The sequence below is a fragment of the Littorina saxatilis genome, linkage group LG12 (genome assembly GCF_037325665.1).
Source record: "Littorina saxatilis isolate snail1 linkage group LG12, US_GU_Lsax_2.0, whole genome shotgun sequence".
Classification (NCBI taxonomy): Eukaryota; Metazoa; Mollusca; class Gastropoda; order Littorinimorpha; family Littorinidae; genus Littorina; species Littorina saxatilis.
In genome coordinates, this window is record NC_090256.1 from 80,469,287 (window position 1) to 80,486,347 (window position 17,061).

The following is a 17,061-nucleotide window of genomic DNA, read 5'->3' on the forward strand; positions in this document are numbered from 1 at the left end:
ATAAACTGAAAGATTTTACGATGGACCGGGAACCGAAAGAAATGGCGCGAAAAGTATGATGTCTGATTTTTGACGTCATGTTTGACATCTTCACATCAAGTGTCATCAATGGAGACATAATCGCAACATTGTAGCGCTGTCACAACAAGCCATCCAAATATCTCTCTCTCTCTCTCTCTCTCTCTCTCTCTCTCTCTCTCTCTCTCTCTCTCTCTCTCTCTCTCTCTCTCTCTCTCTCTCTCTCTCTCTCTCTCTCTCTCTCCCTCGTACTGACAAACGATTTTTGTAATTACTACTTTTTTTTTTTACCGGTCAAACCAAATAACAATCGATACGTCTGACCGACATCCACTTTTTTTTCCGGTATTGGCGAATCTTAACCGGTAAAATACCGGAAATTACCGGTAAACGCGATCCCTGAATAATAATAATAATTACTATTATTATATTGATAGTAATAGTAAGAAGAAGCATTCAACAGCACAAGAGTTTACTGCTAAACCAGTATAACAACTTGGCTCACCATTGTATGCCCACAGCCTGACGCTGAACAAACTGCGGCAGCAGCGTTCACTGGAGGAGCGTCTGAACCAGAAGCGAGCTCAGCAGATGAGCCGTCTGCAGACACAGCAACAAAGCGAACTGGTGGTGAGTCAATGTGCACACTTGTTGACATTTTGAAGGGTGACTTCAGGCTTTCTGTTGTGGAAAAAATAAAATGCTACATTTTGATATGGTTTGCTATACACTCCTTTTCCTTTTTAATAAAGAGATTTCCATTTGGTCTGAAGCTCAGAGCAGTAGTATATGCGTAGTGCGGATTTGTCTGTACAAGTTGTTTTGTGTAAACTTACTCGTTAAATTTGCTCTTTTCATTTTGGTACATATTTACTTGGCGCCGATTAAAAAATGTTTAATTATGATAGTTGCTTTTAGAATAATCATTTGGAACAGTGACTATCCTTGTCCTCAAAAGTGATGACCCCGGTGATCCTTACCTGTGTCATTTTCAGAAACAACGCAAGAAGGCCGAGAACAATGGCGAGGAAGATGACGAAGAAACTCACCGAGCAGCCCTGGAGTTGATGAAGAAACACGTCAAACAACGCATTGCAGTCATGCAAGGGGATCAGCTCAACATAGATGAGGAACTTGAAGAAGTGAGATTAAATTCTCTGCATTGAGGAGATTAAAAAATATGTTTTGGCTTAAATTTACCAGAGATGGTGTTTTTTTTTAATTAAACGAACTTCTCCAAATCTGAATGTGCATGTTTTAGCCATGCAAAGATGACGATATCGGTAATTGCGGTCATGCTTGACAAATACGTATGAACTGACAAAGGGCAATATGCTGCTAATACATTACAGTAGTAAGACTCACTTTCACTAGTCATGTACTAGCTGGTATCTGCACTTAAATTTTAAAGTTGAGAGTTATTGTTGCGTTACATTAGTCAGAATCACCTTCATAATTCATGACTTGACAGATGCACATAGAGATGGTAAAATGAAGGCCTAAGGCCAACAACAACAAAAGTCTGTTTACGGTAACATCGGCAAAAAAAATAGGGTCGGTAGGTTGGGATTTGTTTTTTGTTTTTTTCTCCAAAAAATATTTTTAAGTTATTTTGCCAAAAAAACATTTTTTTTTTTCCCCCAAATGCCACAAAAAAAGTTTAGGGTCGCGCGAAAAAAATAGGGTCGGTCGGGATACCGTAAACAGACTATTTTTTGTTGTTGGCCTAATATAGCAGAACCCTCCTTTTAAGACCTCGATCCCATTGAAGACTCCCTCTATTTTAAGAGCCAGTGCTTCTTCAGATATTCATAACCTCTGTAAATTTTCCCCTCCCTCCTTTTTAAGACCTGGTGTTCTCAGATTTTTGTTTGAGGTCTTCAAAGGGGGTTTATACTGTACATTAGTCAGCATCATATTGACCATGTGTATGTTAATGTCAGATCCGCATCGAGATGATGAAGGACTGGGCACTGGCACTGAAGGGTCAGGATCATGTTGACTATTTGTGTGTTAATGTCAGATCTGCATCGAGATGATGAAGGACCGGGCACTGGCACTGAAGGGTCAGGATCATGTTGACTATTTATGTGTTAATGTCAGATCCGCATCGAGATGATGAAGGACTGGGCACTGGCACTGAAGGGTCAGGATCATGTTGACTATTTGTGTGTTAATGTCAGATCTGCATCGAGATGATGAAGGACCGGGCACTGGCACTGAAGGGTCAGGATCATGTTGACTATTTGTGTGTTAATGTCAGATTCGCATCGAGATGATGAAGGACTGGGCACTGGCACTGAAGGGTCAGGATCATGTTGACTATTTGTGTGTTAATGTCAGATCCGCATGGAGATGATGAAGGACCGGGCACTGGCACTGAAGGGTCAGGATCGTGTTGACTATTTGTGTGTTAATGTCAGATCTGCATCGAGATGATGAAGGACCGGGCACTGGCACTGAAGGGTCAGGATCATGTTGACTATTTGTGTGTTAATGTCAGATCCGCATCGAGATGATGAAGGACCGGGCACTGGCACTGAAGGGTCAGGATCATGTTGACTATTTGTGTGTTAATGTCAGATCCGCATCGAGATGATGAAGGACCGGGCACTGGCACTGAAGGGTCAGGATCATGTTGACTATTTGTGTGTTAATGTCAGATCCGCATCAAGATGATGAAGGACCGGGCACTGGCACTGAAGGGTCAGGATCATGTTGACTATTTGTGTGTTAATGTCAGATCCGCATCAAGATGATGAAGGACTGGGCACTGGCACTGAAGGGTCAGGATCATGTTGACTATTTGTGTGTTAATGTCAGATCCGCATGGAGATGATGAAGGACCGGGCACTGGCACTGAAGGGTCAGGATCATGGTGACTATTTGTGTGTTAATGTCAGATCCGCATGGAGATGATGAAGGACTGGGCACTGGCACTGAAGGGTCAGGATCATGTTGACTATTTGTGTGTTAATGTCAGATCCGCATCGAGATGATGAAGGACTGGGCACTGGCACTGAAGGGTCAGGATCATGTTGACTATTTGTGTGTTAATGTCAGATCTGCATGGAGATGATGAAGGACCGGGCACTGGCACTGAAGGGTCAGGATCATGTTGACTATTTGTGTGTTAATGTCAGATCCGCATGGAGATGATGAAGGACCGGGCACTGGCACTGAAGGGTCAGGATCATGTTGACTATTTGTGTGTTAATGTCAGATCCGCATCAAGATGATGAAGGACCGGGCACTGGCACTGAAGGGTCAGGATCATGTTGACTATTTGTGTGTTAATGTCAGATCCGCATCGAGATGATGAAGGACTGGGCACTGGCACTGAAGGGTCAGGATCATGTTGACTATTTGTGTGTTAATGTCAGATCCGCATCGAGATGATGAAGGACCGGGCACTGGCACTGAAGGTCAGGATCATGTTGACTATTTGTGTGTTGCCAGATCCGTATGGAGATGATGAAGGACCGGGCACTGGCACTTAGAGGTCAGGAGGAGAGGCTGGGAGCCATGATCTCTGCCCTACAGATGGAGAAGGCCAGAGAGGTGGGTCACTTCTGTCTGGTCGGACTTGCTCAGAATTTAGGTTAATTAGCAGCACTTATTTGACAGGGGGTTTGTCTTAGGCCCCCCAAAAAAGTCTGTTTACGGTAACATAGGCCAAAAAAATAGGGTCGGTGGGTCGGGATTTTTTTTTGGTTGCCAAAAAACAACTTTTTTTCTTCTTCCCAAATGCCAAAAAAAGTCTAGGGTCGCGCAAAAAAATAGGGTCGGTCGGGATACCGTAAACAGACTTTTTTTTTTTTGCCTTACTGGTGTACTTATCTAATTTATTTGTCTTACTTATCTTGGGTCTGAATAGGAGGGTTTGAAATGAGGTGTGCTTTTCTGTCTAAAATTGAGAGAAGGGAGTAGGTAGGCAGGGAAGGATAAATGGACTGACAGTCAGCCAGCCAGCCAAGTAGATGCACACCCACACACTCATGTACACAAGCAGGCATTCTGACACACACACACACACACACACACCCACATACACACATTCACACACACACACACACACACACACACACACACATACACACACACACACACACACACAAACACACACATACACACACACACACACATATGCATACACACACACACACACACACACACAAACACACACACACATACACACACACACACACACACACACACACACATACACACACACACACACAAACACACACATACACACACACACACACACATGCATACACACACACACACACACAAACACACACATACACACACACATACACACACAAACACACACACACACACACACACACACACACATATGCATACAAACACATACACAAGATTGTAAGGTACAGTGGTCGCCGGTTAATATGACCGCGGTTAATATGACCAGCCGCGTATTATGACCAATTTTACCCGGTCCGGAATTGTCCTTCTTTGTTATGTATTAGAAAAAGCCGCTTAATATGACCACAACGCCGCTTAATATGGCCACATTGTTTCGAGAAAATGGCAACAAGTTCACATCTTTTTCAGTTTGAAATCACTCGGGGGAAAAAAATACATACGATTTTTTTAAAAAAGGCAAAAAGGCGTGCGATATTTTCTTTCTTTTTCGTGAATGAAACTAAAGTGATCAGTGCTCAGTGATCTCTAATGAGAGCGCTCATAGAGAAACTGAGGTCTGGACTTCAAAGTCGCGGCTACAACATGGAGAAGTTTGGAGCCTTTGACAATGAAGTGAAGGATCTCCTCTGGTCTAGCACCAACACACAGACCAACATCCGTGATTTTTTCCAGGCCCCAAGGTGAACATTTGGACGTGTATATGCCGTTTCTTCTAACTACTTTTCATTCCAATCCAATTCATTTTCAACGGACGTCATCATGGAGAAGTGTGGAGCCTTTGACAATGAAGTGAAGGATCTCCTCTGGTCTAGCACCAACTCAGACCAACATCCGTGATTTTTTCCAGGCCCCTAAGTGAACATTTGGACGTGAATATGCCGTTTCTTCTATTTACTTTTCATTCCATTTCAATTTCTTTTCAACGGACGTCATCTATAATGGCTACAATGTACAGTACACATATTTGATTTTGTGTTTGTTACCAACAAGTTACATTTTCTTACAATTATTAATTACAAAAAAAATGTTTCGTTTTGCGATTTTTTTTAAGTCGTTTTTTCTAACATCGGTTAATATGACCAGCCGCTTATTATGACCATTTTATCCCGGTCCCAAAGTGGTCATATTAACCGGCGACCACTGTAACAAGATTATTTTATTTCATGTATTCGCTAAACAATTATTGACTGCAGGTCTTATCATTATTGCGCAAGCTTAGGTAAAATGGAGAAAAAACACCCACACAAAACAAGGCAGAATATACTGAATGTGTTCATAATACTAGAAGCTAAGGGTGTGAACACACTGCCCGTGTTGCTACAAACCATAGACCTTGTACTTGCAGATGACGCAGATAGAACAACAGCAGAAAGCCATCAACAACTTGAAAGCCAAAATGATGGACGATCTCAACGAACGTGGCATTCTTTCCACACCGGAGTGCGAGCGTATCTTGGACGTTCACAAACAGGTACACCTCTTTGGGACAAATTACTCGGGTTTACGGTTAGGATAGACAGGGGTGTCGTTTTGATCGGCCCTTTGGCAAATCGCCGATTTTTTTGTACTTTGGCCGAAACTTTCATGTCCTTATCGGCCAAATGTCCGAAGAGTTTTCGTCTGAATCAGCCAAGGTTTGTCTGTGTTTTTTTATTGGTCAGGCTTTGATTGCTAAAACTGCTGCCGATGTACTTAGTCAACTGACTGGCGTTTATTTTCTTCGCGGATACCAAAAACGAAACATCAATGTTTTGAACGGAAGCCATTGACAAAGGTTATAGCTGCCAGAGCCAAAATAATAGCGGAACATTTTGGAAAATGTCCTAAAGCTTTCAAACAGTTTCGGCCAATGTCCCAACATGAAAATGTCTAGCAACACCCCTGATATAGCTGTTTTCTTTTGCTCTGTATTTTTTTTTTTTTTTTTTCGCTCTTCTCCTTTTTATTGGTTTTCATTTTCTGTCAAAATATGGTAAAAAAAAAGTAGCAGGACTTGCATCTCTGAGAATACAAGTGAAAATAAGGCATTATTGCATAGATCTTTGCTCTTGTCTGTAAGAAAATTACATAGGAAATGTTTGCAAAAGAAACTACAGTTTAGCGTTATTGTTTTAAAGCCTTTGCCTATGTGTGTGAAAGGTGATAGTAAAGTTATTCTGTTTTTCATTCTGAGCATTGGTGGTTATTCACAGGAATCAGAAACCTTGAACCAGAAACTGGACCAGCAGAGGACAAAGCAGGAACAGGTAACTGCAGAGTTCAGCCAATAAGTGTCAGTTGCAATGACCAATTATATTGCTGGGTTTCTGTCAAGTGATTATTGAATTTCTTACATGCTGGTCAAGAATGAAAAATACTGACTCATTAATTTTTAATTTATTTTATGGATTGAATTGCTTAAATTATTTATTTCATGCTGATTCTGGACTCTCTTTGTAATTGCATTACATGGTAAATAGTTTGTTGAAGCAAGTTTTTAGTTTAGGAGAATGACAAGTAAAGCTGCCTGACCGCAGAAACTGTACACTATTTTGCCACAGAAGTGACCTGACTGACCAAGACATGTTTTGAAAGTAGTCACAGTGATTCGCTTTGTGGGTGGATGCAGACCGATATCTATTCTCATGCTGAACACACAAAAATGCAGGACTGCGTACATCAAAAGTAACCAAGGAGTGGTATGTATCCGTGGGGTGTGTTACAGATACTAAGAGCCAAACTGGAAGAGCGACTAGAGCAGAGGCAGCAACAGATCCTGGCCAAACAGGACACAGAAATGCAAAGCGTCATGCAAACCGCAGGCAACAAGTTCAGCATCAAGGTCCGCCGCGTCATGCTCAGCCACAAACACATGGTGGAAATGGAGAAATTCAAGTATGTATATGTTTGCGTACACTAAGGTGTAGCTATTTCTTCTGCAGATCGAGAGAGAGAGAGAGAGATAGATAGGTGGAGGTCCGATGGAGAAGTAGTTATTTGTCCCATTAGGGGAAGGGGTGTGGGGATCTTTTGTCAGAGAGCCGGGCATTTTCTCCGGAGAGAGATGGTGGGGTGAGGGAAGGTGGAGGGCGAGAATAGTATACTTATCAACAACGACAAAAGAGAGACAGAAAGACAGAGAGAGAGAGAGAGATTCATAAGCTGAATGATCTGTCATCTCATGTAAATTCTCATTGTATGAATTTATCAGTATACATATAATGCTCATATGCATGTGGTTCATTCACTATGACGATGGATCCACAATCTCCAAAAGCAGCACGATAAAACAAAGTTTGTTCGTGTTGGTTTTCCACCTCTAATCATTCAAATCAATCTAAGTTTTAACAGGATGATAGAAAATAGCATGTACGAAAAGCTAGATTAGCATCAGCATGCTCCTTCATACGTTGCAGAAACCGCATGGACCGTGAGATTACCCAGTCCTTGGCCGATATAAAGCGACAGTTTGAGGTGACCAAGATGCAGAGGCTACAGAAGCAGGTAAAGATTTGCTGACAGTTCTTAACTGTGAGGAAGTATATATCCAACAGCCACGCATAAATTTGCTCACACATAAACACTAACATATACATGCAGACAGACAGACAGACACACACACACACACATTTGCTCACACATAAACACTAACATATACATGCAGACAGACAGACAGACACACACACACACACACACATTTGCTCACACATAAACACTAACACATACATGCAGACAGACAGACAGACACACACACACACACACACATTTGCTCACACATAAACACTAACATATACATGCAGACAGACAGACAGACAGACACACACACACACACACACACACACATACATTTGCACACACATAAACACTAACATATACATGCAGACAGACAGAAAGACAGACACACACACACACACACACACACACACACATTTGCACACAAACCGTGCATGTCCATGCACAACAGGCAGATGAGCAAACCCAGAGATCTCTGCACACTCATACATACCTATATGCACAAACAACCACCGTACCCGCGATTGGCTATTGCTGCGCTGTCTGGGATAGTGTTTACAACAAAAACATTGACAGTTCACCTGGTTTATTGGGCAGTTTTGAACAGCTAGATGCAGTTCATTTTATGTGTGTAGTGGTGTGTGCAACATGAATCACATTCGCAGCTGGCCTAGCTTGTGTGTTTTGGAAGTGGTGGGCTTGTTACGTTGTGCAATGTACGGACAATTGCCTTTATAATGGCTTGGTAAAGGCATTACATTATGTTCAAACTAAGGGAGCATATTTGAATTAATGTAATGTGCTGTATTTATGATGGTTTTCACCACAGGAGTTGGCGTTTGTGGCTACCGGGGCCAGGTGCATGCAGCTGAGGCAGTTCTGTTCCAATGTGAAATGTTGCATGTGTATATGATGGTGTGTTCACCACAGGAACTGGAGTTTGTGGCGGGCCTGGTACGCGTGGGCTGTTTTCAAGAGAACGAGCTGCTGGACGTATTACACATGTTGTTCCCGGGAAAGACGGAGGAAGACATTCAGCGTTTGCTGCTCACCATCACAGCAGGCACGCAGAAGCCCGCTGACAAAGACCCGTGAGTTAAAATGTCCTTTTATTTTTATTTTTATTTTTATTTTATTAGGCTGTTTGTGTTTGTACATGAGTTAAGGTTTTTGATTTGTACGAAAAGTACGGCATTTAGTGTGATAGATAGTTGTGGTTTACATGTGTAACGCACACTTAGACCTTTCCTAACACTCTTTCTAAGTTGCTAGCATGAGCTTTCTGTGCACCAATATCGGTTGATAATCTACAAGAATCGTAACAGATGAATCACCTTTTTGTTTAATGCTGAAAAAAGTTTGAAAGTGCAAAACCATCAGCCGAGAGATACATTTTGCCCTTCTGAAGGAACTTGCAAGAATCTGAAGGTTTAGTCAAAAGCTTTGTGTGATTAATATACTTGTGTGCATATAAATGACACAGATTTACAATCTGTAACTTTTTTTTTTAGCTCAGGCAGCAAACGTAATCTATTTTTTTCATTAACTAAGAGTACCTGTTTATTTCTCAAGCAAAAGGGGTTATTGTTTTTTCCCCTCAGAGTGTTGGTCGCATTAAAAAAGATGAAGGTAAATATACCTCCATATCTTCCCTGGGTGAAATCAAAATAATGAAAAGAACACGCTAGCTGCACAATCTCTTGTCTGACCCTTTGAGCTAATGAAGAACCCAGAAGACTAACGTGTGTCGCACTTAATTCTCCCTCATGCAAATAACATTATTGTGATGAAATGCGGGAAGAGGGTTCACAGTTTTTGTTGATGACCATTTTTGTTGACTTTTAGCTCACATGCCCTTTGAAATAATACAATAACCAACAGCCTAGCTTGTTTTGCAGTGAAGAAGAACCACTTGAGCAATACAAGCTTCTTATAATAAGAGAAGGAATTTTCAGATTGTGAGAATAAATCAAATTTGTAAGAGGAAGAAGTATTCTTCAGAAACGACTTTTCTTTCATCTAAACATTTGTCTTTGTGCAAATATTACTCTTTTAGGTACAGGGTGACCCCCAAAAAATGGCCCCCCCAAAAATACTATAAACATCTACATGCCATCAATGGATTACTTCATGTTTGGTGCATGTTAGCTTCAGTTTATGCATGATCATTCCACAAAGTTTCCAGTCTGTATGTCAAATGGTCCAACTTCTCTGCTCTCTCCAACATGTGTTCGGAATGACCGGCCCTTGGCATTACAACTTCTCTGCTCTCTCCAACATGTGTTCCGAATGACCGGCCCTTGGCATTACAACTTCTCTGCTCTTTCCAACTGTGTTCGGAATGACCGGCCCTTGGCATTACAACTTCTCTGCTCTCTCCAACATGTGTTCCGAATGACCGGCCCTTGGCATTACAACTTCTCTGCTCTCTCCAACATGTGTTCCGAATGACCGGCCCTTGGCATTACAACTTCTATGCTCTCTCCAACATGTGTTCCGAATGACCGGCCCTTGGCATTACAACTTCTCTGCTCTTTCCAACTGTGTTCCGAATGACCGGCCCTTGGCATTACAACTTCTATGCTCTCTCCAACATGTGTTCGGAATGACCGGCCCTTGGCATTACAACTTCTATGCTCTCTCCAACATGTGTTCCGAACGACCGGCCCTTGGCATTACAACTTCTATGCTCTCTCCAACATGTGTTCGGAATGACCGGCCCTTGGCATTACGGGCACATTTGCTAGCGGAGCGCAAAATTGTCAGTGACAAAAAATAAGGGCCATAGCATACATATTCACAATTTTATTGTAACTAAGTGGGTGACCTTTTTTTATGGGGGGGGGGGGGGGGGCACCCTGGAGTAGAGCCAGGATCAGGGCAATCTCCACAAAGGAATGCTTTTGTGTCACTGAAAATTTGGCATGCAAGTGTGGCTGCAAAGACAAGGGAGTCATTCTTTAAAACATGTTGTTGGAGAGGACATATTTGGAATGGAAACTTCATGAGATGATCATGTGTAAGATAAATACAATTTGCACCACATTTGAAGTAATTTGCTGAACATTAATTTGTAGAAGTTAATGGCATTTTTGTGGGTGGCATTCTCGGGGGGGGGTGGGGGGGGGGTATCACTTTGTGTACCACCTGGGTTGCACCTGTGTGAAATATTCTTTAAAGGCCCCCAGTGTTGATCAGGACCAGTATAACCAAATAACATTGAGAAGTGTGACTTTCTGTTGTTTCCTCTTTTCTTCTGCGCAGTGCAGTTAACAAATAAGTGCAGTTAATAATGCACGACCAATTGACACACCCCTTTGACATCTGCTAGGTATTGCGATCCAGTATTCTGGTGCTTTGAGATCCAATTTTATGATGTTTGAACATCTAGCCTAATGTTGTTCTAAGATCTAGTGTTATGCCAATTGTTGATGTTTATATAGCAATGTTACTGTTTGAGATCTGGTAATTGAATGCTGTTTTGAAATCTAATATGAGCTGCTTTGAGATTGTACTATTTTGATGTTTTGAGATTTAATAGTGTGCTGTTTTGAGATGAAAGGCAGTGGTTGTTATGCTTTACAAGTTATAACCTCCAATTAATCTGTGATTCCCCTGTGGAACCCTTCCTTTAAGAACTCACCCTCCCTTCCCTCTGCTCACCCCCCCCCCCCCCCCTCCCATTTTAAGACTCATGCATCCTCCCTTTAGGACCCGGCGCTTTCTCTGGGGGCTGGTGGTTTCCATTTGATTAGTTTTTGAAGATATGAAAACTGAAAGTGCGGTTAATTTTGCATAGTCTGTGAAAATAAAATGCTAGAAAAGCACATCTTCAAACAGAGTCGCTTAAAATAGGGGTTTCACTAGCTGTCTTACAGTGTGTGTGTGTGCGCGTGTGTGTGTGTGTGTGTGTGTGTGTGTGTGGTACACTGACAGTGTGTGTGTGTGTGTGTGTGTGGTACACTGACAGTGTGTGTGTGTGTGTGTGTGTGTGTGTGTGTGTGTGTGTGTGTGTGTGTGTGTGTCTGGTACACTGACAGTATTGTTGTTGCTGTGAACAGGAAGAAGCTGAAACAGAGAGACAGCCAGATTGTGGACAAGATATACCAGGCACAATACTCTAACGGCTCTCTCCTCAATCGCTCCGGCTCCGTCAGGTCATCCAGGTGAGTGCACTTGGGATGGGGGGAACACAGACCTGGGAACCTATACGATTTCGGCATATTTTGTACGCATGATTGTCCAGAATACGATCAGTACGGTCAGTGGGGAAAAAGTATGACGAGTTAATATTCCTAGACTACTTTTCTTCACAAACGCTTCCGTAAGCCGATCCACTAGTTTGACACATGATTACAGTTTTTTGTCAGTAAACATTGAGAGAAGGATTTGTTTTGAATGTCTTGGTAAACTTAATTAACGGTGCAACGGACGCGTATGAAGCATGTTTGAATCATGGATGTTCAAATGCTGTCTGGAGTACGCTCATTTTTCTGAAAATACTCTAAGTTTGTTTGAGAATACTCCAAGTGCAAAACAGGGGTTCCCAGGTCTGGGAACAGGAAAAAGTGTGTTGTGGAACACATCAGATGGGGCATGGAAGGGTGTATCTTTTGAGCTCAGTTGACCCCGTGTCAGAAATCTTGCTGAGAAAACCTTTCAACTGTTAAACTGAGATTCCTTCAGACTTTTTCGGCAAACAATCAAAAAGCAATCGACCTATGAACCCAATGAATCAACCAACAAATCAACCAATCACACAGTGTAAACCTCCATATTCTGTTTATTCACATTTAATTATGACACTCACTGTTCAGCTCATGTTTTTTGTGTGTTTCTTTTTCCAGTGGCAAGAAGAAGAAACTGTCCAAGAAAGGCTCACGGGCTTCCATGAATGCGCTAGGGACCCTCAATGAACCAGGCTATACTCAGGATTATGGCATGAACGATGCAGGTGTGGGTACGTACAATCAGAGAACTCGAGCCAGAAACTCAGTCACCGGCTACAACAACTCTGCTTATGATGATTATGATGACTACTCTAACAGAAACGGAAGAAATTCAATCTCAGGTAATTACGGCAATGATTATGACGATCACTATGATCGGCGTCAAAACGCCAGGCGGTATTCTGATGATGACAACTCCAGGTACAATGAAGGTGTGGATTTCATTGCCATGGGAGCAAGCATGACGCAAAAAGATGTACAAACGGGCCGCTTACCACCCCTAGAAGATCAAGAACTGCCGGCGAAGAGGAAGAAGAAAAAGAAAGGGTTGTTGAAAAAACATCGGCAGCAGCAAGACCAGGACTGGTAGCACAGAGTATTCATAGAGACATAGAGTTCTTTGTCAATTGTACTATAATTCACTGTAAAAATTATCTCACACTAAAGTTGGTTCATTTTTGAGTATCCATATGTATCCATCAAGGTTTCTTGATCATGTTTTGCTCCTTTGTATATTTTTTTCTGTTCAGAAAATGTTATACCTTTTTTCTTCCACGCCTTTCTGTGCCAGTAGCTTTACTCTTGCTGTATGTGCCTGGATCAAAATGAAATCAAAATATAATTGCGCCTTGAAATGATATTCATGGGAGGTAGAGTCAGGTACATATTTGTACATGTACCCCCATATGTAACACTTTGCTTGTGTTAAAGGAACATTCTTTGCCATGTAAATTTACAGGTCCTGTGGAGTTACCCTCATGAAAATTCAAGTGCGTTTTCTCTCAGGTAAAGCGAACTGCCATACATACGTACACAGTACAGCACTTTCATTTTTGTGTGCATGCCTGTGTTCATGTTTTCAAGCCCGGAGACTTTTGCTGTGAACTTTAGATCTTTATCGTGTGTACGAGAGTACACGGGAGTGTTTGGACACTGAGGAGAGTCTGCACAAAGTTGAGTGAAAAATAAATCCCTTGACGAAGCCATGCTGACGCTATCAGTGATTGTGACAAAATGGTTTTAAATGAAGTGCCAGCGCTGATAGTGACAGAGCTATCTCCCTGCCCCATAAACCATTAAGTACAGGGCCCCAAAGATCTGTCCGGGGTTTTACATGGGACAAGGACATGCAGCCTGGGTTCCACTCAGACACATACCAAATACAGGTATTGACAGCCGGGCTGCGTCCTGTGCCGAGTAAAGGGATTGTAAATTATTCCATACATTTTGCAGAATGACGTAGGTGTCAATTATGTAATGAATTCAACGTCACAAATGACCAATCATCACAGGAAGAAGCCATGCAGGCTGCAAATTTTTTAAGACTCCCTCCTTTTTAAGACCCTGTTTTCTCTGACTTTTTGTTCCTGTATGTATAGCAGTGAAAGGGTTCCCTTGTTCCTGTATGTATAGCAGTGAAAGGGTGCTCTTGTTCCTGTATGTATAGCAGTGAAAGGGTGCTCTTGTTCCTGTATGTATAGCAGTGAAAGGGTGCTCTTGTTCCTGTATGTATAGCAGTGAAAGGGTGCTCTTGTTCCTGTGTGTATAGCAGTGGATGGGTTCCCTTGTTCCTGTATGTATAGCAGTGAAAGGGTTCCCTTGTTCCTGTAAATGTATAGCAGTGAAAGGGTGCTCTTGTTCCTGTATGTAGAGCAGTGAAAGGGTGCTCTTGTTCCTGTATGTATAGCAGTGGATGGGTTCCCTTGTTCCTGTATGTATAGCAGTGAAAGGGTTCCCTTGTTCCTGTATGTATAGCCGTGAGAGGGTGCTCTTGTTCCTGTATGTATAGCAGTGAAAGGGTGCTCTTGTTACTGTATGTATAGCAGTGAAAGGGTGCTCTTGTTCCTGTATGTATAGCAGTGGAAGGGTTCCCTTGTTCCTGTATGTATAGCAATGAAAGGGTTCCCTTGTTCCTGTATGTATAGCAGTGAAAGGGTGCTCTTGTTCCTGTGTGTATAGCAGTGGAAGGGTTCCCTTGTTCCTGTATGTATAGCAGTGAAAGGGTGCTCTTGTTCCTGTATCTATAGCAGTGGAAGGGTTCCCTTGTTCCTGTATGTATAGCAGTGAAAGGGTGCTCTTGTTCCTGTATGTATAGCAGTGAAAGGGTGCTCTTGTTCCTGTATGTATAGCAGTGGAAGGGTTCCCTTGTTCCTGTAAGTATAGCAGTGAAAGGGTGCTCTTGTTCCTGTATGTATAGCAGTGAAAGGGTGCTCTTGTTCCTGTATGTATAGCAGTGAAAGGGTTCCCTTGTTCCTGTATGTATAGCAGTGAAAGGGTGCTCTTGTTCCTGTATGTATAGCAGTGAAAGGGTGCTCTTGTTCCTGTATGTATAGCAGTGAAAGGGTTCCCTTGTTCCTGTATGTATAGCAGTGAAAGGGTGCTCTTGTTCCTGTGTGTATAGCAGTGAAAGGGTGCTCTTGTTCCTGTGTGTATAGCAGTGAAAGGGTGCTCTTGTTCCTGTATGTATAGCAGTGAAAGGGTGCTCTTGTTCCTGTATGTATAGCAGTGAAAGGGTGCTCTTGTTCCTGTATGTATAGCAGTGAAAGGGTGCTCTTGTTCCTGTATGTATAGGAGTGAAAGGATGCTCTTGTTCCTGTATGTATAGCAGTGAAAGGGTGCTCTTGTTCCTGTATGTATAGCAGTGAAAGGGTGCTCTTGTTCCTGTATGTATAGCAGTGAAAGGGTGCTCTTGTTCCTGTATGTATAGCAGTGAAAGGGTGCTCTTGTTCCTGTATGTATAGCAGTGGAAGGGTTCCCTTGTTCCTGTATGTATAGCAGTGAAAGGGTGCTCTTGTTCCTGTATGTATAGCAGTGAAAGGGTGCTCTTGTTCCTGTATGTATAGCAGTGAAAGGGTGCTCTTGTTCCTGTATGTATAGCAGTGGATGGGTTCCCTTGTTCCTGTATGTATAGCAGTGAAAGGGTGCTCTTGTTCCTGTATGTATAGCAGTGAAAGGGTGCTCTTGTTCCTGTATGTATAGGAGTGAAAGGATGCTCTTGTTCCTGTATGTATAGGAGTGAAAGGATGCTCTTGTTCCATGTAAAAGCTTGGACAGTTATGTGGCTGTGTGCATGATGGTGTAGATGGGAAAGACTGTATCTTCCTTCAACTTCACTTGCCCTTCCTCTCATGACTGGCAGAATAGTCTTTTGATTAGAGAATATCTTTATTTATCCCATGACCTGCCTCTTTATCTCTGTTAGCTGAGGAGGTGATTATTCTGAATATTCCATCACAACCATATGGATATCCTATGGATATCCCATCACAACCGAGTTTCGATCTCAACTGTCATTGGTCATTGTCTTTGATTTCAGAGTACAATTGAATAATTTATAGAGGTCATCTGCATATTCAGAGTTTACAGATGGACTACTTTTTGAGTCACTTGAGAAAAAGTGACTCTATGTAATCGGTCAGTGTTAGTCTGTCCGGCCGGCCGTCCGGCCGGCCGTCCGGCCGGCCGTCCGTAGACACCACCTTAACGTTGGACTTTTCTCGGAAACTATCAAAGCGATCGGGCTCATATTTTGTTTAGTCGTGACCTCCAATGACCTCTACACTTTAACGATGGTTTCGTTGACCTTTGACCTTTTTCAAGGTCACAGGTCAGCGTCAAAGGAAAAATTAGACATTTTATATCTTTGACAAAGTTCATCGGATGTGATTGAAACTTTGTAGGATTATTCTTTACATCAAAGTATTTACATCTGTAGCCTTTTACGAACGTTATCAGAAAAACAAGGGAGATAACTAGCCTTTTCTGTTCGGCAACACACAACTTAACGTTGGGCTTTTCTCGGAAACTATAAAAGTGACCGGGCTCAAATTTTATGTGAACGTGACTCATTGTGTTGTGAATAGCAATTTCTTCCTGTCTATCTGATGCCTCATATAATATTCAGAACTGCGAAAGTGACTCGATCGAGCGTTTGCTCTTCTTGTTTCAACATACGGACTGAAATATTTTGTGGTGTCAAAGTCAATATCACGTATAGGTACAGGCCTACATGTGTCAATATTGAGAAAATAAAGAATACTTCATACGATACGCACATTCTGCATGGATTTAAAGAGCGGAGTCGAGATATTTCGCTGGCTGAAGCGACTGCATGGTCAAAGGCATGTTCAACGAGTATCGCGAGTGGGATCAAGGGACGATACTCCCTAATTTTTACACAGACAGCCATCTACACAGAACCGAGAGAGAGAGAGAGAGAGAGCGCAATCAAAACACAACCCAGTCACCTGGTAGTTCGAAAACTCAATCTGAAACTGACATCGATTGTCGAAGGCATGCCTGCGGTGCATAACTCTGGAAAAGTTGTCGTAGCTGGGAACCCGTTGAGATCCATTCCAACGCCAAAAAAATTATCAGAAGACTCACCATGAAGTCAAATCAAACGTTAGGTTTTCTCATTTGGTTATTTGCT

The 17,061-nt window shown here is 42.3% G+C and overlaps 1 protein-coding gene across 1 annotated transcript in view; it reads left to right on the forward strand.

The window, feature by feature from the left end:
• LOC138982891 (limbin-like) overlaps positions 1–14,107 on the forward strand; it is a 46,772-nt gene extending 32,665 nt beyond the window's left edge. The window contains exons 21-30 of the mRNA XM_070356288.1: positions 540–648; positions 1,014–1,160; positions 3,478–3,579; positions 5,534–5,659; positions 6,381–6,434; positions 6,893–7,062; positions 7,584–7,671; positions 8,611–8,771; positions 11,742–11,846; positions 12,528–14,107. Coding sequence (XP_070212389.1) covers positions 540–648; positions 1,014–1,160; positions 3,478–3,579; positions 5,534–5,659; positions 6,381–6,434; positions 6,893–7,062; positions 7,584–7,671; positions 8,611–8,771; positions 11,742–11,846; positions 12,528–12,999 — 1,534 coding nt within the window. The 3' untranslated portion in view covers positions 13,000–14,107. The remainder of the gene's footprint in view (positions 1–539; positions 649–1,013; positions 1,161–3,477; positions 3,580–5,533; positions 5,660–6,380; positions 6,435–6,892; positions 7,063–7,583; positions 7,672–8,610; positions 8,772–11,741; positions 11,847–12,527) is intronic.
• The last annotated feature ends 2,954 nt before the right edge of the window (positions 14,108–17,061 follow it).